The sequence below is a fragment of the Callionymus lyra genome, chromosome 1 (genome assembly GCF_982586985.1).
Source record: "Callionymus lyra chromosome 1, fCalLyr1.hap1.1, whole genome shotgun sequence".
Lineage (NCBI taxonomy): Eukaryota > Metazoa > Chordata > Actinopteri > Syngnathiformes > Callionymidae > Callionymus > Callionymus lyra.
In genome coordinates this window covers 2,667,390-2,692,385 of record NC_141818.1, presented here as the reverse complement: position 1 = coordinate 2,692,385, position 24,996 = coordinate 2,667,390, and the positions used below count along the sequence as shown (strand labels likewise).

The 24,996-nt window shown below is 40.5% G+C and overlaps 1 protein-coding gene across 3 annotated transcripts in view; it reads right to left on the bottom strand.

Moving 5' to 3' along the window:
* Positions 1 to 17,574, bottom strand: part of LOC148087418 (somatomedin-B and thrombospondin type-1 domain-containing protein) — a 17,985-nt gene extending 411 nt beyond the window's left edge. Inside the window, exons 1-6 of one of the 3 annotated variants that reach the window (XM_087788034.1) lie at positions 17,465 to 17,574; positions 16,788 to 17,158; positions 5,894 to 6,079; positions 4,065 to 4,155; positions 1,898 to 2,056; positions 1 to 597 (exon numbers count right to left, since the gene is read on the bottom strand). The exon at positions 1 to 597 is cut by the window's left edge and continues 411 nt beyond it. In XM_087788034.1, the coding sequence (XP_087644160.1) occupies positions 492 to 597; positions 1,898 to 2,056; positions 4,065 to 4,155; positions 5,894 to 6,079; positions 16,788 to 17,031 (786 nt within the window). In that variant the 5' untranslated portion in view covers positions 17,032 to 17,158; positions 17,465 to 17,574 and the 3' untranslated portion in view covers positions 1 to 491. Of the gene's footprint in view, positions 598 to 1,897; positions 2,057 to 4,064; positions 4,156 to 5,893; positions 6,080 to 16,787; positions 17,171 to 17,464 lie in introns of all 3 variants that reach the window. The other 2 variants (XM_087788033.1, XM_087788035.1) reach the window with 2 other exon arrangements.
* Positions 17,575 to 24,996: the final 7,422 nt, after the last annotated feature.

The window sequence follows — 24,996 nt, the reverse complement described above, 5'->3', positions numbered from 1 at the left end:
TTCGTGTACTTTTATTGTAAGATTTTTGTATATTTCAACAATCAGAATGTAATTGAATGATTAATTTTGCTGGTACAGATGTGTTGCTCAACATTGTCGTACGATCACGAGTAGAAAAAGGTACAAAGCAAACGATATATTTCTATATATTGTACAGGATTCACTCGATGGAGGTAGATAATAGCAGAGACCGAGAGGTAAAAAGGCGTTTGTGCTTCTGAGCAGAGAAGGTTTAAAAAAGAAGGTGATGGCGAGAGGAATGGTGTGCGTAGAGTATCAAGTACGAGTGAGAGGAAGTGGCAGGAATGATGCTGAGCTCCATGAGTGACCCGACCTGTCGTCTGGAGGATGTTGAGCTCCATGAGTGACCCGACCTGTCGTCTGGAGGATGTTGAGCTCCATGAGTGACCCGACCTGTCGTCTGGAGGATGTTGAGCTCCATAAGTGACCCGACCTGTCGTCTGGAGGATGTCGGCTGAAGGGCAGGAGTGTCAGACGAAGAGCACGGAGTAAGGAGGACATCGACAACCTTTGGAAGAAGATTCTCGCACCCAGGAGCCGTGACACCCCGGGACTGAAGCTGCTGCCCAGAAGGTCCTGCACACAAGTTTTACACACAATAAATTTAATATTGCAATATAAGTCTGGCTGGATTCATGTTGACGAATCTAGGACCTTTTATGTTTGGTGTGGAATGTGTGTCATTCTGTGTCTGTTTTGTTGTATCTGTTTATGTTTCTGTGTTTGAGGGGTTGGGGTGTTGTGTGCGTTTGTTTGTGTATGTTTCGTTATCTCAGTTTCTGTATTGGGGTGTTGTTGTTTCTGTGTGTTTATGTGTCTGTTAATGTGTCTGTGTCTGGGTGTTTTTTGTGTGTGTTTATGTGTCTGTGTTTGGATGGTATGTGTTTTACCATGAGGTGTTGTGTGCGTGTTTTGTTTGTGTATTTTTAAGTTTCTCAGTTTCTGTGTTGCAGTGTTGTTGTTTGTGTGTATGTTGGGGTGGTGTCGTTAGTGCATGTGTTGTTATGGTGTTGTTGGTGTGTGTTAGGGTGTTATTGTCTGAGTGTGTTTGGGTGGTGTTTGTGTATGTTGAGGTGTGTGTTGAGGTGGTGTGGGTGTGTGTTGGGGTGGTGGTGTTTGTATGCATTCGGGTAGTGGATTTTGTGTGTGTTGGGGTGGTGTTTGTATGCGTTGGGGTAATGGTGTTTGTGTGTGTTGGGGTGATGTTTGTGTGTGTTGGGGGTGGTATTTGTTTGTGTGTGTGGTTTTGTCTGTGGGGGGTTGTGTGTGTTTGGGTGATGTTTGTGTATGTTGAGGTGTGTGTTGGGGTGGTGTGGGTGTGTGTTGGGGTGGTGGTGTTTGTATACATTGGGGTAGCGGTGTTTGTGTGTGTTAGGGTGGTGTTTTTTGTTGTGTGAGTTGGGGTGGTGTTTGTGTATGTTGAGGTGGTGTTTGTGTGTGTTGGGGGTGGTGGTGGTTGTGGTTGTGTGTGTTAGGGTAGTGATTTTTGTTGTGTGAGTTGGGGTGATGTTTGTGTATGTTGAGGTGTGTGTTAGGGTGGTGTTTTTTGTTGTGTGTGTTAGGGTGGTGTTTTTTGTTGTGTGAGTTGGGGTGGTGTTTTTTGTTGTGTGAGTTGGGGTGATGTTTATGTATGTTGAGGTGTGTGTTAGGGTGGTGTTTTTTGTTGTGTGAGTTGGGGTGATGTTTGTGTATGTTCAGGTATGTGTTGGGTTGGTGTTTGTGTGTGATAAGGAGTGTTTTGGGGTGATATTTGTGTGTGTTGGGGTGGTGTTGTTTTTGTGTGTTGGAGTGGTGTTTTTTGTTTGTTCAGAACACAAGTGTGTGTTTAGTTCCCCATCACAACAGTGATGAAGCTGGACCTAACAAGGGTCTGTACCTGGCTCCCTCCAGTCCGTCTCCCCCACATCGCTCCGTCTTGGTCATGGCGTCGCTCTGACACTCGGAACACACGAGCCGCTCCCTGACCAGCTGAGCGCTCCACAGCTTCAGCTTGCAGGCGGCGCCGGCCTGCTTGACCCGCAGGTACACGCAGTAACTGTGGCGACGGAACATCAAACACGTGTTTACTCGACCCGAGTCACGGCGGCGAGTCGCAGCAGTTCGCCGTGTTCTCAGGAAACAATAATAAAGTCGCGGAACATCAAGTTCTATTTAGTCTCCACCAGACAAACAGTCTCAACAATCGTACGACTTTCTCATCCTGGACGTCATCATTCGTAGCAGTCCAGAGACAACAGTCTCCTCGTGTCGTTTCCTGAATTAATCTTTATCTAAAAAACACCCGGAGCTGCATCACACACCAGATGTCTTCAATCCTGGACCGACAATCATCTCCACTCTGAGTCAAAACACGAGCGTCCGTCACTTTTAATCACGGCGAGGAGCTGCCGCTCGTCTGCAGGTTCCACTCCCTCGCAATCACATCAAAGGTCGCGACCTCGCGGGATTATAGTCTTTCTACAGGCAAAGGTCGGACCTCGATGAACTTATCCAGAGACCTCGTCGGGTTACGAAGACAAAACAACAGACCGTTTTTTTGATAAACGTACAAACGTCTGCGTCTAAGTTCAATTTTGTCTTTGGCTGGAAGGACAAGTAGACGTTTGATCATTTTTTTGATGCTCAATACAAAAGTGAATTTACTGCAGTTTAAAATCAACTGTCATAGGTTATACACACACACACTAACACACACATACAGACACCCACACCTACACTGATGAAAGGGATTTCAAGCTTTGATCCAGAAATATGAAGGTAAAAACGACACAGTTGGAACTAGCCTTATGTTAGCCGTATGCTAGCTAGCACTTGTTTGTATCTGCCACGTTTCTATGACCTTAATTCCACTTTTAAACAAATGTCATCTCTAATTTTGTGTTTAAATGAGAGCAAAGAACATAAATGACCATGAAGGCAAAAGTTTAGTTTAGATTTTGTCGGAGTTTAAAGAAACAGGAAGTAGCTCCATGTTTGTTTGCTAGCTGGTTAGCGGCAAAGATCACAAAAAACTGTTTAATCGGAAGAACAAAACCTGGTCTGGTAACTTTCCAGTATTTTGCAAACCATTTGACTTTTCATCGACCTAACCTTCTTTGCTATAACTAAGCAAAAACAATAGCAATTAAACAAGTTTTAAAGTAAAACAGTGGTAGCAGTAGTAAACCAGCACTAGCTAGTAAATGCTAATAAACAAACATTGAGCTAGATCAAACTTTTTAAGGCTTTTTAATAGATATTTACTTTATTGATAACCCGGAGGGGAAATTATTTTGTCCAGCAGTAATAAATACATGTAAAAACAATTAAATAAATAAATATATACAAACAAATAAATACATAAATGCAATAAATACATACTATTATATAATTATTAATTAAAAAATGATATTATTGTTTTATTAATTATATTATAATGTTATATTTATGGACATGAAGCTTTAAATTCATTTTTATTTTTCTCTTCTGTTTTAGGAATGAAGTTTTAGTTATATTTTCAGTGTAAAGAAACAGGAAGTCGCTCCATGGTTGTTTGCTAGCAGGTTAGCAGCAGAGACGACAAATAACGGTTCAATCAAAACAACAAAACTTGGTCTGAATACTTGTTAGTTTCTCCAAACCTTCTGACCCTTCATTAACTAAAGCTCTTTTCTAACTAAAACAAAAATAAAACTAGAAATTAATTAAGTTTAAAAGTTAAACTAGCATTAAAAACCCAGAAGAAGCAAAGTCACACTAGCTAGCATATGCTAATAAACAAACATCAAGCTAGCATCATTTTAACAATATTTTTTCTGGATTTAACTGCACATATGAAGCTTTAAATCCATTTTGTGAGATGAAGGTTCAAGAAAAGTCATGGAACTTCCAGAAAGACCCGGAACCTGAAAAGGTTCTGGGTCTTTCTCCGAAAAGGTCCCTGAAGGTCCTGCTGATTCTACCTCTTGAGCTGTAATGGGCCTCCATGCGTGGCTGTCTCTGCTAAAGTGGTTGTCGGTTGAAAACCCGAGTGATTGTTGTCAGTGTGACGACGGCGACCTCACCTGGCCTTCTCCTCCTTCATCATCATGTGTGGTCGCCTCCATGGGTCCTTGAAGTTCCTCTTGAAGGAGTCGGGCAGGATCTTGGCCACCTCTGAAAGTAAGAAGATTTGAGCAACGTAAAAACCAACTTCAAGTCAGAGTCCCTGGTTCTCGTTCAGAATAGAGTCGTGGATAAGATCCTTCCCTAAGAGGAGAGGTTCAGTGTCTTTGTGTATCTTTGTGTTTAACCAAACCATGTAGAATAACAGTTTTGTCGTGATGAAGAAAGAGCTGAGCCAGAAGGTAACGGTCTTGATTGACAGGTTGATCTAGGATCAGGGCTTTTGTCTAGAGACCAACATAAAAGATCTGGACTTTCTTTAAACCCAGTTCAACTGGCTGTGTGTTGATGTTGCACTTGTGTTGTTGTTGCACTTGTGTTGATGTTGCACTTGTGTTGATGTTGCACTTGTGTTGTTGTTGCACTTGTGTTGATGTTGCATTTGTGTTGATATTGCACTTTTGTCATTGATGTACTTGTGTTGATGTTGCACTTGTGTTGTTGCTGCACTTGTGTTGATGTTGTACTTGTGTTGATGTTGCACTTGTGTTGTTGTTGCACTTGTGTTGATGTTGCATTTGTGTTGATATTGCACTTTTGTCATTGATGTACTTGTGTTGATGTTGCACTTGTGTTGTTGCTGCACTTGTGTTGATGTTGTACTTGTGTTGATGTTGCACTTGTGTTGTTGCTGCACTTGTGTTGATGTTGTACTTGTGTTGATGTTGTACTTGTGTTGACGTTGTACTTGTGTTGTTGTTGCACTTGTGTTGATGTTGTACTTGTGTTGATGTTGCACTTGTGTTGTTGTTGCACTTGTGTTGATGTTGTACTTGTGTTAATGTTGCACTTGTGTTGTTGTTGCACTTGTGTTTTCATTGCACTTGTGTAATTGTTGCACTTGTGTTGTTGTTGCACTTGTGTTTTCATTGCACTTGTGTAATTGTTGCACTTGTGTTGTTGCATTTGTGTTGTTGTTTTTCTAACTTTTGCTGTTGTTGCACTTGTGTTGATGTTGCACTTGTGATAATGTTGCACTTGTGTCATTGATACAATTGTGTTGATGTTATACTTGTGTTGTTATTGCACTTTTGTCATTTATGTACTTGTGTTGTTATTGCACTTTTGTCATTTATGTACTTGTGTTGTTATTGCACTTGTGTCATTGATACACTTGTGTTGATGTTATACTTGTGTTGTTATTGCACTTGTGTCATTGATAAACTTGTGTTGATGTTATACTTGTGTTGTTATTGCACTTGTGTCATTTATGTACTTGTGTTGTTATTGCACTTGTGTCATTGAGACACTTGTGTTGATGTTGTACTTGTGTTTTTGCATTTGTGTTGAATGTTTTTTTTTTTAACTTTTGCTGTCGTTGGACTTGTGTTCTTGTTGTTGCATTTGTGTTTTTGTTGCATCTGTGTCATCTATACACTTGTAATGTTTTTGCACTTGTGTTGTTGTTGTTCGTCGAGGAAAGATGAAGTAAAACTGTTGCGTTGAGTTAGAAAAACAACTTTAAGGTGATTCAGTGAAAAGAGTCAAACAGGTATCATCACAGTAATAAATCAGTAACAACAGCAGCTATAACAACACAGTAAAAGTAATAATGGTAGTAAGTCAAGCATGTTATCTTGGGGGGGGGGGGCTGGTGGGTGTAATCGTTAAAAACAGTCCATGTTTGAGCAGAAAACACTGTAGCTTCCAGAACATGATGCAACCGTGTTGTGCAAGAAACAACCGAGAACAGATGTTTTCAACTCCCAACACAAACACGACACGTTACCTTTGGCGCTGCTGCACACGGCGTTGTTCCCGAAGCAGCCCCGGCGCTGCTTGAGGTCCGGACAAGGTGTGCCGCCGTTTCTGGGAGGGACGGACACCTGGCGGCTTCGTTCCGTGCTGCCCACCCCGCAGGGCGACGTGCAGGAGGACCAGGCGCCCCAGGAGCCCACCACACAGTCGATGGCTGCTGGGGGAGCAGGACGGACAGAGATCAGCTGCTGACTGGATCGTCCACCACATGTTCAGATGAAGGACTCTTTATAGAAGCACCACGTCCTGGTTTGGTCCTGGTTTGCATCATTGAGCTAGTGGCTACACTCAAAACGAAAAAAGTTTTTTACATTTTAATTTGGTAAAACTGTTTTCAATTGACCAAATAAATTAGAATTAAACATAATTGTATAAAGTTTCACATTCATTTAACCAGAGCATAGTCTTATGATTTATTATTATTGTTTTTATTTATTTATTTTAATTTATATGTGACCACTTAATATATGACTTACTTATTTTTTTGTTTATTTGTATCATATCTGATATATTTACAGCTATTATTGCATTTCACCACATTTATATTAAAATGTGTTTGTACAACATCACAAAAAAATCCTGTTTTTTTTCAACACTGGCAAAAATATAGCGATATTAAATTATTTAAATATCCAAAAAATATATATTTTCACAACACTGAATTGATATTCAACAGTACTGTATTGATTTTATTTTAATGATAGTTCTTTCATGGTTTATATTTGAACAAAGCGTGTATAAAAGAACCATTTTTATTTACATGCAAATATTAAAAGCTTTCATTTTTGTTTTTGCAATTAAACTTCTGGCCGCTAGATGGCAGCAGTCATTACGTCCTCCCCGGGTAAAGGAACGATGAACGATTGCGAGATCCCAGTGATGACTGAGGACGAGAGGATACAGTGACTCTGTGTCTTTTAAAGCTGATGTTTGGACATATTTTAGTTTGAAAACAAATGAAAGCTGTTACGACTTCGTCAAGAGTTATGTGGTCTGTAAATACTACAACACCAGAGTCTAGTACTCGACAATACTTCAAACATATCCTTGTTACTACACTATCACAACACCAGAGTCAAGTACTCGACAATACTACACTTATATACTTGTTACTACACTATCACAACACCAAAGTCAAGTACTGGACAATACTACACATATATACTTGTTACTACACTATCACAACACCAGAGTCAAGTACTCAACAATACTACACATATATACTTGTTTCTACACTATCACAACACCAAAGTCAAGTACTGGACAATACTACACATATATACTTGTTACTACAGTATTACAACACCAGAGTCAAGTACTGGACAATACTACACATATATACTTGTTACTACAGTATTACAACACCAGAGTCAAGTACTGGACAATACTACACATTTATACTTGTTACTACACTATCACAACACCAAAGTCAAGTACTGGACAATACTACACATATATACTTGTTACTACACTATCACAACACCAGAGTCAAGTACTCAACAATACTACACATATATACTTGTTTCTACACTATCACAACACCAAAGTCAAGTACTGGACAATACTACACATATATACTTGTTACTACAGTATTACAACACCAGAGTCAAGTACTGGACAATACTACACATATATACTTGTTACTACAGTATTACAACACCAGAGTCAAGTACTGGACAATACTACAAATATATCCTTGTTACTACACTATCACTATATATCTCAACTTATGATCACATATTGTACTGTTGCCCCTGAATCGTGTCACCAGGTTCTTGCAAACACAACATAGGGTTCACAACGTCTGTATACATTTTCCTATAGAACGCACAACAACCGCAGGTAAGTGTCGCGCTCATTAACTTCATTAGCGAAATCAGGAAAAAGCCAGACTCAGGAAGTCTGGGACGTATGTGGGAACAGGGAGGGGGTCCGTTTCAATAACAGTCTAAATTTGGAAGCCGGACTCTTTAGGTTTCTTTCAAAGAACACACAGAAGCAATCAAGCTTCCTGTTCTGAGTCGGTCAATTACTCCGAGAGGAAGTGGCACCAGTTTGATGGCGGCGCTGATCAAAGATGCGACTCTTTAACAAGCCGTGCATTAGAGGAGGAAGTCATGTGATCACGGCGGACACTGGAGACACATTAATAAACAAGATTTAGGGACGATGAAGGTGCGTTCAAGGACGACACCAGCAGGTGCAGCTTAAGGCTCTTTGCTAAATGACAGGGTGTAAGACGTGGAGTCTGATCTCCCTCTGTCTCCACGGGTCTTGGAAGTGCTGCTCCATTCCCAGGGTCTTTCTGGGGGGGGGGGGGGGGTTTGATAGAGGGGGGGGGGGGCTTCTCAGTGACACCGTCGATCCATAAAGCCACCGTGGAATCTCTGCATTCCTGCACATTAGTGCTGCCCACCTGACGCCCGCCATTCCCAGATCAGCACACACACTGCCAACAGATTCATCGACCCACTTGGGCACGTTACCCGTTCATTCACCCCCCGACACCCCACTCCAGCCCCCCAACATTACTCCCATGTAGACGGAGGTTTAATCAAATCAAGCTCCACCTTTTTCCTCCCGTTCCCTTCCTCCCTTGTTGTTGTTTTGTTGACATGTTCGCACAGATTAAGGGTCGGTCGCGCCGTGGAACCCGACGGTGCCGGTGGGTTCCCGCGCATGACCGAGAAAAGCCCACCAACCCTCCCCGCCCCCCCCGACCGCCCGACTGATGTCTGAAGTCGGCCCCGCCGACACGAGCCTCCAGAGGTCAGGAGGTAATTATCAAACAGTGGTGGTCTCTGGTACCGCCAGAGTGTCGGGTCCCACCACCACCACCCCACACGCACAGACCCACAGAACCTACTGCCACTGTTGAGCACGTCTGACCCTTGACCCCCAGGTCCAGGAAACAAGTGGTACTTGTCAGCACGTTTTGAGATCTGGTTAAATTCAAAATCATTTCATGAGGTGGAGGGTTTTAAAAGTGAACGATCATTATTGAAAACTATGCATTTAGGTTGAAATCTTTCTTTTGGTTTCTTTAAAAATATATAAAAATATTCCGAAAAAAAACTTCTTTAAACCGTTAACCTCATCTAATGGAATAAAGTACTCGCACATTGGTCTGAAACTTCATTAGGAATGTTCAGTTGTCCGGAGGACATCAACGTAGAACCTGTGCCTGACATACATCATTGAAGTCCCTTTAATAGGAATCTTTTTTTTCCAGATTCTCAAACTTTCCTGTTCTTATGGTTCAAAATATCTACGTATATTTGAGATGACTAGAGGCGTGTAGTGGCAAGAATCTGATACAATACAATACAGGGTCCACAGTACAATACATTGTAATACTGTAGTAACCAGGATATATGTGTAGTATTGTCCAGTACTTGACTCTGGTGTTGTAGTATTTACAGACCACATGACTCTTGATGAAGTCGTAACTGATTTTCATTTGTTTTCAAACCAAAATATGTCCAAACATCAGTTTTAGAATCTGCTGGTATCCACTGTATCCTCTCGTCCTCAGTCATCGCCTGGATCTCGCAAAATCTCATTGTTCCTTTGGCAGCGAAGGATGTAACAACAGCTGCCATCTAGTGGCAAGAACTTTAATTACAACAAAAAATCAATAAAACTCTAGAATATGTTAATTGTTAATGAAGTACTGTATATTATTTACACATTATTGAAATACAAACCATAGAAGAACGATGATGAAAATAAAATTGATGCAGTGCTCCCAAATATTGGTACAATGTCGTGAAAAAAAATACTGCAATATATATCAGGGTATCCATACTTTCGTACACCCATGACAAGAGTTTTTTAGTTTGGATTTCTTTCAACCCTCACATTATAAATATTTCTTACGTTATAAGGTCAATGTGACCCTGAGGCCCTAAAACAAATGTATCTGTGGTATCCCTTGTGTTGCTTCTGGGTCAAGGTGAACGACCTCCAATGGTTCCCATAAATACATATGCAGCGTTGGAGGTCGTTCACTTTGACCCAGAAGCAACACAAGGGATACTACAAATACATTAGGTTTCGAGCCATCGGGTCACATTGACCCTGATATCACACAAGGTTTAGACACAAACTGAAGGTGTTTAAAGCTTTTGCAGGCCTTTAAAGATGCTGTGTTTAGTAGTTCATAGGCGTTACTTAAGAACTGTTATTCCAAAGATAAAGAAGATTAGATTAACATCATCATCAACTGTAACAGTAATGAAAACAATAAATGAATGTTAAATCTAAATCGACATTATGACATAAGCAACAAGCAAGGTTTTCGTATGTTAGATATTTGTCATTAACATATTTTAAAATCCTAACGAACCTTCAGTTTTTCTAACTTTCTCCCTCAACTTTGACTGATCCGTGTTTCTCCGTCAAAAGCCGAGAGAAGGAACAACAATCGAGGGAATATTTTGGGGGAAATACGAGCTCCTTGTGTCCCCGGCTGATCTCGCCGAGCTGGCAGCGCTTCACACAAAAGCCTCCGACCACTGACCCTGCATCAGCTCCCTCCGTCCAGCCTCCCTCCGACACAAACCTTCTTTGACTCTTAAAGTCTTTGCACTTAAAGCCACAATAGCGACAGCGACGTCCTTTATCTTTCTTGACCACTTTGTCTCTCCATCTGTGCACCCCTTTTCTTCAAAGTCCCTTTAACCCTCTCCCGCCCACCCTCCCCTGATGGGCCCCAGATGTCCCTCGGAGAAAGTCCTCGTGGTCCGGGTCTGAGGTGCGCCCGGGAGACGGCGAGACGCGACGGACACGCGTCTGAGGAACTAATAACACGTTTGCACATAAATGTTTCCTGACACTTGGAGCCAAACAAAGCAGGTCCACAAACACAGCTGGAGAGCATTTCCAGGTCAGATTAGCGCAGGAACACGAGTGTCGGCTGTTGGTTTTGGATTCGTACCCGAACCAGGGTAACGGGAGAAATGCGATGGAAATGTGCACAGCTGTCGCCGTGATTCATCTCAGGCCGATCGAAGATTGGATCATTTGTTTGGATGAAGTGAGATTGGATTTCAAGAAATCAAAGTTCAACATGGATTCAGAACATCATCCAAGCATAACGTCCCCTCGGTCGCTCGAGAAAAACACAGAAGAACATTTTTTAAAAGGTGACATAAGGACCTGGTTATTGGATATCGATGGTATTTGGAATTAATCTCAACCTCGCTGGGAAATTATGAGGAATTATGATCCTGATATTATTGTTTGATTATTGGAAGCTCATTTTATTGGAACTATCTCCATGTTTGTCCTCCTTCATTGAACATTCTTCATAGCATTTATCTAACCCTAACCCTAACCCTGACCCTTATCCTAATCCCTATCCCCTACCCCTACCCCTAACACTAACCCTGACCCTGACCCTGATCCTAACCCTAACCCTAACCCTAACCCTAACCCCTAACCTTTATCACTAAATTTCAAAAGTATCTAAACGTGTTCTCATAGTTGATGTTTCTTTTCGCAAAAATGTTTTTTTTTTAACATTTTATGTCTTGTTCTATTAATTGTTGTAACAAAGGTTCTTTTTTGCATTTTCCTTGTTTGTTAATAAAAAAAATATTTCCTTTAAATTTGGGGGGGGTTTTAGTGGTATTGATAATTGTATTGAGTTTAAAGTTTCAGTATTAAACACTGAGATCTTTATAGGTCGTCATATCGACTTGAACATTAACGTACTTGCTAACCCTAACTTAACGTACGAGCTAAAATCAAATGATTTGAAGGATGTTATTGTGTTACCTGGAGTCACATTGTTGTTGCGTAATACGGTATCACATCCTAAACAAGTATCAAACCACACAGATGAAATAAATGTAGAGCAAAAATACTGGATAATAAAAGGCAATAAAAGTATTTGCTATTGTCTTTTTATTCTTTGAGTCTGAACTTATCTCAACCAAATATATTCCAGTTTAATAGTATTGTTGACATCCATAATCTCTGTTTCTAATCTTATCTTAATCACTGTCATCTTCATATGTCACTACATCCACATGTTAAAGTACTTTTATTTTGAGCAAAGTAAAAAATTAAGTGTGAATCGATGGACACTTTCCACTCTTATCGTCCTCCATCTTAGTGACGTAGATGAAGCTAAACTGAAGCTAAACTGAAGCTCCGTCACTGACAACGTGTCTTCGGAGCAGATACTCATACTGATGTAAATGACTTGATAAAAACACTAATTTTACTACAAAACAACAACAACAACAATAGTAACACAATGAAACACAACTTGTTTCTCTTGGTGAAAAGTGTTGTCAAGTGTCTGTGATAGAGTTTCAACGACTGGTTGTAATAGTAGTAGAAGAAGAAGCTGTCGAGTCATTTCCTGTAAGTGTGTAGCAGCAGAGTTTGATTTGAGACAGAACTACACTGTCCACATTTGAGCACTGTGTAAGTAAGTGCACTGTCTTACAGTGTACTGTAAAGCAGTGCACTTGGAGACTTCAAGCTCTAACTAACTGGCTTCAGAAAGACGTCAATCAATAGATGTTGACCTAATCATCTTTGCATTCCCAACAAATTCCTTGAACACTTGACGTCAGAAGATATTGAAATGACTCTGTCATGAAGATCTGTTGAGCTTCAGTCGAGGAACAGATCCTGGACGAGGTCGAAGAAGGAGTTACGGACGCAAACATGACGACGAACAGCTGCAGCAGACGAGAAGAACGATGAGCAGAAACCTCAGTATGTGAGGGAGAGACTTCCTGCTGGTGGGAGATCTTGCAGGTGTCGTGTAAAAGATCTACACCTTATCCTCAGATTCCTCGATACAGTTTATCTCAGACGCTCATCTCTGAACCTCTCGGTGCTGCTGACGGTTCCCAGAAGTCTCTACCCTGTGAGTGAAAACATGATCTGGTCGTAGGAGGAGATGTTAATCTTACAATCGTGTCTGGAATCACTTCCATTCAATCGAGGATTAACTGCCAGTGCAAATATTTGAGTAGGAATAAGATTTTTTTACTCTCATTTATTTTCTAACATTTATTACTTTAACAGGTTAGAGTTTTTTTCCTTTGGCTTACAAATCAAAGTTTTTTTATGGTTTCGATATTTTAAAAATAGAATTATTCGATTTACCAGTAACATGCAAATATTCATTGTGTGTTTCTGTTGTAATTAAACCTCCAGCCTCTAGATGGCAGCAGTCATTACATCATCTCAAGCCAAAAGAACAATGAAATCCCAACGATGACTGAGGACGAGGGGATACAGTGAAACCAGCAGCTTTTAAAGCTGATATTTGGACATATTTATTGAAAATATCGATACACCAATTTTCACAACTCTGTTTAAATATTTGGGAGCACTGCATCTTCTTTTTTTCATATTTTTAAATCACATTTTATTTTTGTCATCGTTCTTCTATGGTTTGTGTTTCAATACTGTGTAAATAAAATACAGAACTTTATTTAAAATTAAGGTATTCATGGGTTTTATTGATTTTTCTGTTGTAATTAAACTTACTGCCTCTAGATGGCGGCAGTCGTTACATCCTTAGCAAATTTTGCGAGGTTCTCGGCGATGACTGAGGACGAGAGGATACAGTGACTCCAGCAGCTCTTAAAGCTGATGTTTGGACACATTTTGGTTTGAAAACAAATGAAAAGCAGTTACGACTTCGTCAAGAGTCATGTGGTCTGTAAATACTACAACACCAGAGTCAAGTACTGGACAATACTACACATATATATCCTTGTTACTACAGTATCACTATAGATCCTATCGTTGCCGCTGTCTCGTGATACGTATTGTATCACCAGATTCTTTTTGATAAACACACGTAGTTTGACCGTTTTTGTGTCTAAAATTATGAGTTTATATTTGAAGTTCAGTCGCACAATATCAACAGAAATGCTTGAAATAAACTATTTAACTTAATTTTCTGGAAACAATCCCAGGGCAGGATGCAGGGACGGATATGAGGTAACTTTAAATATATTATAGTGACTGTGTGGACAGTCCCAGCAGGTTAATAATGTGTGTGTGACAGACGGATCACTTCAGGATCACCGTTTTAAGTAAAGTCTGAGAGGAAGAACCTGCTTGTTTTGGAGGAACTCTGCCAAACCACAAAGTGCATGTTGTGTTCATGCCAGAGTGAAGATCCAGTTACAGATGATAGTCCAGTTTCTGCCTGAGTCTGAGCACCTCGACCTGAAGCTTACTTTTGTGTAACAATCATAGCAAACCTTCCAACAAGAATCAACACAAAAACAGTTGTTCAGCTAATGTTATAAAGTTTAACCTTACCTTACCTTACCTTACAATGTCAAAGTTAAGTTTTTTCAAAGCACTGTGGTGACACAAACCTCCTCCAAGGAGCTCATGTCACACGACACTGCAGTGCAAACAATCGAAACAACTTCCATCAACCGTCACATTCACATGAAAGTTGATTTATGCCAGTAGTACGACTGCATCTTTCATTTTCTTACTCAGATAATAAGCAAGTAAGTAATTTGTATTTATATAGAACTTTTACAGACCAGGGTCAAACAATCAAAACAATACTCAATAAAATATGTACTTAAGATAATACTGTGAACAACACAGGAGTTCCAGAAAATCAAGGAAATACATTATAATCTTTATAATGTAAATTAAAGCAACGAAAAACTTTGTGTGGAATGTCTATGAGGTACGACTACTACCGTCTTTATGGAATCAAAGGAAACTAGAGGGCGCACCTGAACCAAACTACTTTTAAGTCTTTTTGTTAAAAGATTAATTTGGTTCCTGTCCGACTATACATTGCAATATGTTGCATCCATTCATCCGACCCAAGATTCTGAACTAAAACCAAGTCACAGAATTTCCACTAGTTTCAGTTCAAAGTATCAAAGGCTAATTTTAGCATGTAGCTTCTCTTGGGTCGGAGTGCAAATCACGAAAAAAAAAATGTGTTTGTGGTATCCCTCGTGTCGACTCTGGGTCAAGGCGAACGACCTCCCTGGCTTCCATAAATACATATGCAGTGGTGGAGGTCGTTGACCTTAACCCAGAAGCCACACAAGGGATACCACAAACAAATTTGTTTTCAGGCACATTGACCCTGAGATAACACAAGGGGTTAAGGTAAAACTAGTAGCTATCAGGGCCTCATAAAAGGACTTGGCGGGCCAACCATTGACACATGTGTTAGATCCACAGTAGCGTATCTGGGTACAGAGTACCTCACCAACACGCCTGCTGCTGATCGACCTGTCAGGGAAGCAGCTGCTGTCGAAAACTACACTGATCCAGTTTGTTTACCAGCTGGGATGAATCAAGAGATCCCTGGAGTCTAGTTCATCTGCCCTGGACTGATAAATACTCCAGACCTGGACCAGGAGCAGGAAACATCTGACAAATTAAATTAACAATTATTTGAGTAAAAGAGATAAAAAACGTATCAAAAGTTTGAGTGAAAATGTCTGTAGTTCCTCATGTTTATGGAGCATGTGGTCAGTGAAGAGCTAATAACTGTCCAGGATAATTGTTGCTCCACGTTAACTAGCTAGACTTGTGTCTAAATAGAAGACTGACCGGAGCGTGTTAAGTGCTGCGAGGACGCGATACTCTGTAGTTACTCTGCACTTAAGACAAGAAACCACTCCAGCGACCGAGATGATTGCTCCACGTGAACTTGAGGTGTTTCGACACAAGCCTGGACTCTGATGTGATCCTGTCCATCTTTGGACCTGCCCTTCCTCCTCATTTCACCATAAAAGGATAAAGGGCTAAAATTGAACCACGTAGACTTGAGACAAACTTATAAATGAACTCTGACCTTTACAGGATCTGGTTCTTAATAGAGCAACTTCAAAAATGAATAACAAGTTGGATTTTTCTTCTTTTTTGTCAATTTACGTTTGCTTGTAAAATCTTTTTTTTTTACATCTTATAATGATTATTAATACTTCATTGCCTATGTTAAATGGTATTAGTGCGGTTCAGTTTATATCAATTTAAGATACATTGATTAGATTTTTGTTTATTAGTCGGTTGAAAAATTATCATATGATAGTTTAAAATACACAACAGATACAACATACCTCAAAAGTACTGCAGAAATACAAAATAATAATAATAATAATAATCCCATTCCTAAGACTTTTAACACTTTAAAATGTAAGCATGACGTTATAACATGTTTTCAAAATAAAAGCATACATTTTGTAACTCAAAGAGATAGTTTGTACTTTAAGTAGTAGAGTTTATAATAAAAGTTGATATATTTAACAGTTTTTTTATATGGTAATTGAGTTATTTTATTGTCACAAGCGGAAACATAGCTTTAGTTGGAGTATTTTCAAGCTTTGATGTGAAGGTCAGAGGTCAACCTAACAGACTCCCAGAGAGGAAAAATAAGGAAATGTCACCCAGCAAAAGTCTGGCTCGTAAATCTAAACAAACAACAATAATGGCGACAGCTATGTGGGTGTATATGTCTGACCGCCACAACGACCTGGATACTTTGAATTAACTCAATATTTTAACTTATAAACGCTTAAAATATTGAATTCTGGAATTTACGTTTATCTATAGAGACGCCGAACTTTCACGAAGAACGCCGAGCACACCCGATAATTGCCGAGCGCTCACGTTTGCTCGTCATCCATCGTTGCGTTAAATAAACTTTTAAATCTTCGTAACACACTTTAAAAAACTTGAAACTTAACACTTTAAAACAAAAAAGAAGGATTAGAGGCACGATTCTAAACTTTAAAATAATAAAATTATATTTTCAGATTTTTGTAACTGTTTTTAAAAGTCCAATAATAAAATAGTATTTCAAGATTCTATCTGTCCTCAAAGGAAGATCAACTCACCAGATATCTGACACACCGGCTGGTAGTCCTCGCAGCAGTCTCGTGTCTTCTGACAGTACGTGTCACAGTAACACACGCTCTTCCTCTTGCTGTATTCGAAACACTCGTTGTTTCTGCCGCTGCAGCAGTTCGGGTTCGGCCTCTCCCTGCAGCCCGCCTCCGCCTCCGGAACCAGCACCCCGAAAAACACCGCGAAACATCCCAGAACCACCAGGCGCGCCGAGCTCCGTGCGTGCGGCCCCATGACTCCGGTGAGGGGGGGTGAGGGTGAGGGTGAGGGGGGGTCTCTGTCCAGGTGATGCTTCACAGGTGATGATCCGGGGTCCAAACACTCATGGTCTCACAAGAGCAGGTCTGGTCAGTGGTCGCTCCTGCACGAGGCACTGATGCGTTAAAGTGGAGTCAGTGTGAGGAGACACCGCCCCTCCCGCCCCCACACACACTTCTGCACACACACACACACACACACACACACACACACACACACACACACACACACACACACACACACACACACACACACACTTCTGCACTCGCAACACACACACACACTCGGCAGTCAGAGAACTTACAGTATATTCAAGTATTTCAATGATAAAATCAAGTTTATCATCATTTTTTTACGCGTCAAATTCAGGGTTCAGCACCCCGGACAGCGGCGCATGCGCGCTTCCTACCTGAGCACACGTTCAGCAGAACCTGTTTGATGACCTTTTGGATCCAAATGTTGAGTTTGTTTGAGTTCAGAGAAGAAGGATTGTTCGGTGGAGCGAGGAGCGTCTGCGGAGGGAGAGAGAGAGAGAGAGAGGGTGAGGAGGGAGAGAGAGGGAGAGAGAGAGGAGGGAGAGAGAGAGAGAGAGAGAGGGAGAGGAGGGGGAGAGGGAGAGAGAGAGAAAGGGTGAGGAGGGAGAGAGAGAGAGAGGGTGAGGGAGGGAGGGAGAGAGAGAGAGAGAGAGAGAGAGAGAGAGGGAACAATGAGGTTACTCACCCTTCACCGGTTCCGACTGACCCGAGAGCGAGCCGAGGGCGGGTACTGTAAACCCACACTGGAGCCCAGAGATTAAACTAATCTGGATTATTGTGCGGGAACATGTCAGAAATCAAGAGAAATCACGTGATGAACGAGCGTGTGTTTGTTTTTGAGGGTTTTTTTAGATGTGAAATATGTTTGGAATGTTTGACTGATAAATAGAGATTTAAGTGAATGGTGCGCGTTTAAATGCGCGTGTTTGTGCGAAGAACAATGAAAATGTGCTGTCAATAAAAATAAAAATGCCATAAAAAACTTTATTTAAATTAAATTTAAAACAGAGAAACGGGCGTTGATACAGTTATATATTAAAACATAAATAAAAATATATATCTTACAAAATAGTTTTGATTAAAAAAAAAAGAAAAAGTTTTAACATACGGAAGAAGGGGTTCTTGAATTTATATTTCTGGCGAAATTTGAAAAACTTGAAGTTAAAATATATATGTATTTCTTCTTTCCTTCAGCATAAGAAGATACAACTTCAGAAACAGAAACAGAAACCAAAGAAAACTGAATATTGACTCAAAAAAGATTTAAAGTGAATCCAATATTATTTCAAATAGTACGTCTTGAGATGCATTTTACTTGCGGGGTTCGATCGGTAAATATTAGGACGAAAGATCATCTAGAAACATAAAAATAAATAAATAATTTTTTATCATTATTCGTTCATTTTTTAATTAAATGTTAATTGTCTCTTAATATTATTTAAGGGTTTTAAAGTTTTAGGACTTTTTACCCTTGTCATTTTTGCATTGAGTTGTATTTATTGTCCCTCAAAAAGATTTAGGTAAATATATAAAAAAAAAAGTGATTTATTACAGATTAAAAATAAATAAATAAGTTTACATAAAAAACAATGCAATAATACATCTAAAATAATATTTTATTTAACGTATTTTACATTGTATACGGTAATTATCATTTGTTGTATATCATTTTATTTTTTTTTAACTTACGTATATTTATTGATTTTAATTTAGACAAATAAAAATAAGTTACCATTCCCCACCCTTGACCTATTACAGCAACAACTTAATCCCCCTGTAAATACTCACTTGATTTTAATACCTTTACACGCAATTATTTTTTCTTGAAGGCCCCTCACAACAGCCACTGCATCAAATATGGCCCCTGAGGAAATGTAATGAAATGTAATGTCCCACCATTGCTTTAAATCAATGCCAGTAAAACTATAAAACACAACAATTGTAGAGTCTAACCAGAGATTGTTTATTAAAAAGTATATTTTAAAATAAATATACTGTCATTGGCCATATTATACGCGATCAAGGGCCACTGTGGCCCCGGGAACGGCTGAGAGACTTCTGGGGTCAAGATGATCAAACCTGTCTGCGGCAGGGAAGGTAAGACGGTGATGGCAGAAGAACCTGGAGCCACAAAACAAGAGTCTGTCCAGGAGACATGAAAAGGCGGATTGTGCAGGTGACGGTGTGTCAGTGAGGAATGCTCAGCAACAGCGCCTCCTACCGGTGCGTGTGTCGCTGCTGAACCGGCACTGACGTGATCATCAACACAACAAACACAAGCCGTCGTTACCCTCTTGTTGAGGGGGTTCATGAGAGAGTCATGGAGGTTCGGGTGAACAAGATTCACTAGAACATCATCATCAGCCAAAGAAAAAAAAAAAAGGGGGAACAATGGCCTCCCTGTTGAGGCCTGAACCCCCTCCTCGGTTCGTCCCGACACCATAGAAACAGAGGGTGGATAGAAACAGAGGGAGGATAGAAACAGAGGGAGGATAGAAACAGAGGGAGGATAGAAACAGAAGGAGGATAGAAACAGAGGGAGGATAGAAACAGAGGGAGGATAGAAACAGAGGGAAGATAGAAACAGAAGGAGGATAGAAACAGAGGGAGGATAGAAACAGAAGGAGGATAGAAACAGAAGGAGGATAGAAACAGAGGGAGGATAGAAACAGAGGGAGGATAGAAACAGAAGGAGGATAGAAACAGAAGGAGGATAGAAACAGAAGGAGGATAGAAACAGAAGGAGGATAGAAACAGAGGGAGGATAGAAACAGAAGGAGGATAGAAACAGAAGGAGGATAGAAACAGAGGGAGGATAGAAACAGAAGGAGGATAGAAACAGAAGGAGGATAGAAACAGAAGGAGGATAGAAACAGAAGGAGGATAGAAACAGAAGGAGGATAGAAACAGAAGGAGGATAGAAACAGAGGGAGGATAGAAACAGAGGGTGGATAGAAACAGAAGGAGGATAGAAACAGAAGGAGGATAGAAACAGAAGCAGGATAGAAACAGAAGGAGGATAGAAACAGAGGGAAGATAGAAACAGAGGGAGGATAGAAACAGAGGGTGGATAGAAACAGAAGGAGGATAGAAACAGAAGGAGGATAGAAACATAAGGAGGATAGAAACAGAGGGAGGATAGAAACAGAGGGAGGATAGAAACAGAAGGAGGATAGAAACAGAGGGTGGATAGAAACAGAGGGAGGATAGAAACAGAGGGAGGATAGAAACAGAGGGAGGATAGAAACAGAGGGAGGATAGAAACAGAAGGAGGATAGAAACAGAGGGAGGATAGAAACAGAAGGAGGATAGAAACAGAGGGAGGATAGAAACAGAGGGAAGATAGAAACAGAGGGAAGATAGAAACAGAGGGAGGATAGAAACAGAAGGAGGATAGAAACAGAGGGAGGATAGAAACAGAAGGAGGATAGAAACAGAGGGAGGATAGAAACAGAGGGAGGATAGAAACAGAAGGAGGATAGAAACAGAAGGAGGATAGAAACAGAGGGAGGATAGAAACAGAGGGAGGATAGAAACAGAAGGAGGATAGAAACAGAAGGAGGATAGAAACAGAAGGAGGATAGAAACAAAAGGAGGATAGAAACAGAGGGAGGATAGAAACAGAAGGAGGATAGAAACAGAAGGAGGATAGAAACAGAGGGAGGATAGAAACAGAAGGAGGATAGAAACAGAGGGAGGATAGAAACAGAAGGAGGATAGAAACAGAGGGAGGATAGAAACAGAAGGAGGATAGAAACAGAGGGAGGATAGAAACAGAGGGAGGATAGAAACAGAAGGAGGATAGAAACAGAAGGAGGATAGAAACAGAGGGAGGGTAGAAACAGAAGGAGGATAGAAACAGAGGGAGGATAGAAACAGAGGGAGGATAGAAACAGAGGGAGGATAGAAACAGAGGGAGGATAGAAACAGAAGGAGGATAGAAACAGAGGGAGGATAGAAACAGAGGGAGGATAGAAACAGAGGGAGGATAGAAACAGAGGGAGGATAGAAACAGAGGGAGGATAGAAACAGAGGGGGAGGATAGAAACAGAGGGAGGATAGAAACAGAGGGAGGATAGAAACAGAAGGAGGATAGAAACAGAGGGAGGATAGAAACAGAGGGAGGATAGAAACAGAAGGAGGATAGAAACAGAGGGAGGATAGAAACAGAAGGAGGATAGAAACAGAAGGAGGATAGAAACAGAGGGAGGATAGAAACAGAAGGAGGATAGAAACAGAGGGAGGATAGAAACAGAAGGAGGATAGAAACAGAGGGAGGATAGAAACAGAAGGAGGATAGAAACAGAGGGAGGATAGAAACAGAAGGAGGATAGAAACAGAGGGAGGATAGAAACAGAAGGAGGATAGAAACAGAGGGAGGATAGAAACAGAAGAAGGATAGAAACAGAGGGAGGATAGAAACAGAAGGAGGATAGAAACAGAAGGAGGATAGAAACAGAAGGAGGATAGAAACAGAGGGAGGATAGAAACAGAAGGAGGATAGAAACAGAAGGAGGATAGAAACAGAAGGAGGATAGAAACAGAAGGAGGATAGAAACAGAGGGAGGATAGAAACAGAAGGAGGATAGAAACAGAGGGAGGATAGAAACAGAAGGAGGATAGAAACAGAGGGAGGATAGAAACAGAAGGAGGATAGAAACAGAGGGAGGATAGAAACAGAAGGAGGATAGAAACAGAGGGAGGATAGAAACAGAAGGAGGATAGAAACAGAAGGAGGATAGAAACAGAAGGAGGATAGAAACAGAAGGAGGATAGAAACAGAAGGAGGATAGAAACAGAAGGAGGATAGAAACAGAGGGAGGATAGAAACAGAAGGAGGATAGAAACAGAGGGAGGATAGAAACAGAAGGAGGATAGAAACAGAGGGAGGATAGAAACAGAGGGAGGATAGAAACAGAGGGAGGATAGAAACAGAAGGAGGATAGAAACAGAGGGAGGATAGAAACAGAGGGAGGATAGAAACAGAAGGAGGATAGAAACAGAGGGAGGATAGAAACAGAAGGAGGATAGAAACAGAGGGAGGATAGAAACAGAAGGAGGATAGAAACAGAGGGAGGATAGAAACAGAAGGAGGATAGAAACAGAGGGAGGATAGAAACAGAAGGAGGATAGAAACAGAGGGAGGATAGAAACAGAAGGAGGATAGAAACAGAAGGAGGATAGAAACAGAAGGAGGATAGAAACAGAAGGAGGATAGAAACAGAAGGAGGATAGAAACAGAAGGAGGATAGAAACAGAGGGAGGATAGAAACAGAAGGAGGATAGAAACAGAGGGAGGATAGAAACAGAAGGAGGATAGAAACAGAGGGAGGATAGAAACAGAGGGAGGATAGAAACAGAGGGAGGATAGAAACAGAAGGAGGATAGAAACAGAGGGAGGATAGAAACAGAGGGAGGATAGAAACAGAAGGAGGATAGAAACAGAGGGAGGATAGAAACAGAGGGAGGATAGAAACAGAAGGAGGATAGAAACAGAGGGAGGATAGAAACAGAGGGAGGATAGAAACAGAAGGAGGATAGAAACAGAGGGAGGATAGAAACAGAGGGAGGATAGAAACAGAGGGAGGATAGAAACAGAAGGAGGATAGAAACAGAGGGAGGATAGAAACAGAGGGAGGATAGAAACAGAGGGAGGATAGAAACAGAAGGAGGATAGAAACAGAGGGAGGATAGAAACAGAAGGAGGATAGAAACAGAGGGAGGATAGAAACAGAGGGAGGATAGAAACAGAGGGAGGATAGAAACAGAAGGAGGATAGAAACAGAGGGAGGATAGAAACAGAAGGAGGATAGAAACAGAAGGAGGATAGAAACAGAGGGAGGATAGAAACAGAGGGAGGATAGAAACAGAGGGAGGATAGAAACAGAGGGAGGATAGAAACAGAGGGAGGATAGAAACAGAGGGAGGATAGAAACAGAGGGAAGATAGAAACAGAGGGAGGATAGAAACAGAGGGAGGATAGAAACAGAGGGAGGATAGAAACAGAGGGAGGATAGAAACAGAAGGAGGATAGAAACAGAAGGAGGATAGAAACAGAAGGAGGATAGAAACAGAGGGAGGATAGAAACAGAAGGAGGATAGAAACAGAGGGAGGATAGAAACAGAAGGAGGATAGAAACAGAGGGAGGATAGAAACAGAGGGAGGATAGAAACAGAGGGAGGATAGAAACAGAAGGAGGATAGAAACAGAGGGAGGATAGAAACAGAGGGAGGATAGAAACAGAAGGAGGATAGAAACAGAGGGAGGATAGAAACAGAGGGAGGATAGAAACAGAAGGAGGATAGAAACAGAGGGAGGATAGAAACAGAGGGAGGATAGAAACAGAAGGAGGATAGAAACAGAGGGAGGATAGAAACAGAGGGAGGATAGAAACAGAGGGAGGATAGAAACAGAAGGAGGATAGAAACAGAGGGAGGATAGAAACAGAGGGAGGATAGAAACAGAGGGAGGATAGAAACAGAAGGAGGATAGAAACAGAGGGAGGATAGAAACAGAAGGAGGATAGAAACAGAGGGAGGATAGAAACAGAGGGAGGATAGAAACAGAGGGAGGATAGAAACAGAAGGAGGATAGAAACAGAGGGAGGATAGAAACAGAAGGAGGATAGAAACAGAAGGAGGATAGAAACAGAGGGAGGATAGAAACAGAGGGAGGATAGAAACAGAGGGAGGATAGAAACAGAGGGAGGATAGAAACAGAGGGAGGATAGAAACAGAGGGAGGATAGAAACAGAGGGAAGATAGAAACAGAGGGAGGATAGAAACAGAGGGAGGATAGAAACAGAGGGAGGATAGAAACAGAGGGAGGATAGAAACAGAAGGAGGATAGAAACAGAGGGAGGATAGAAACAGAAGGAGGATAGAAACAGAGGGAGGACAGAAACAGAGGGAGGATAGAAACATGTCGGCATAATGTTTTAACTGCTTTTCAAACCTGCCGAAGCAAAACAAACACAGAAAGATCAAAACAAGTGTTTATTGTTGACAAATATGTTGATGAACGTGTGACTCAGTCGTCGATGATAAAATATAATGTTAAAGATGAAGAAAACTTAGCAGAGATGGGATGTGAAAGATTATTTTAAGGTCTTTATAAGCAAAATATATAGTTTTGTTTGTTAATTCTATCCATTAGCTTGTTGCTACACACATTAGCTTAGCCTCTGAAGAGTAGTTACCAGTTTTTAAAATATCTATATACTGTATATATCACTTAATAACAAGGTTTCTACCTCGACTTGAACATCAACTGGAATAAAAAGTAAATTTAATGAACTATAATAGTTGAATTAAATGATGGATCTCAGATCCATGTTAGCCTAGCACAGCTAATGCTATATGCTAACGTGTCTCGTGGAATAACTTCACCATTAGTTTCAAAATCATGTAATACAAATGTAAAGAAGTTAAATCTAGAATGAAGAGCCATATAAATAAAATGTGAAAAATACACAAAAATACTGTATATTTTTTAAAAATAACTAAATCCATGCTGAATATCTTTGAATTTATTAAAGTGGTTAAAATCAAATTACATTGCTTTTTTATTTTGTTCAATAACATTATGTTTCATGCTAAATATTTTTTGTTTCTCGTATATAAAGCTTCAAAATAAGTATTTGGTATAAGACGGTAACATTTGAACACCCGAAGAAGAGCTTTTTGCATCAACATTTACTCTTTGAGACAAAACTATAACAGGAGTGAACAGTAAGATTCGAAATATGTTTAAAATATGTTTGATAATGAAAGAGTTAATTAATGAATACACATGTTTTTTGGTTATTATAAGTATATTTAGTTAGTTTTAAGTTATCATTATTATATTCATTTCAAAAATCACATCTCTTTGTGTTGCTTTATACTCCGAAATAAAGCTTTTTTT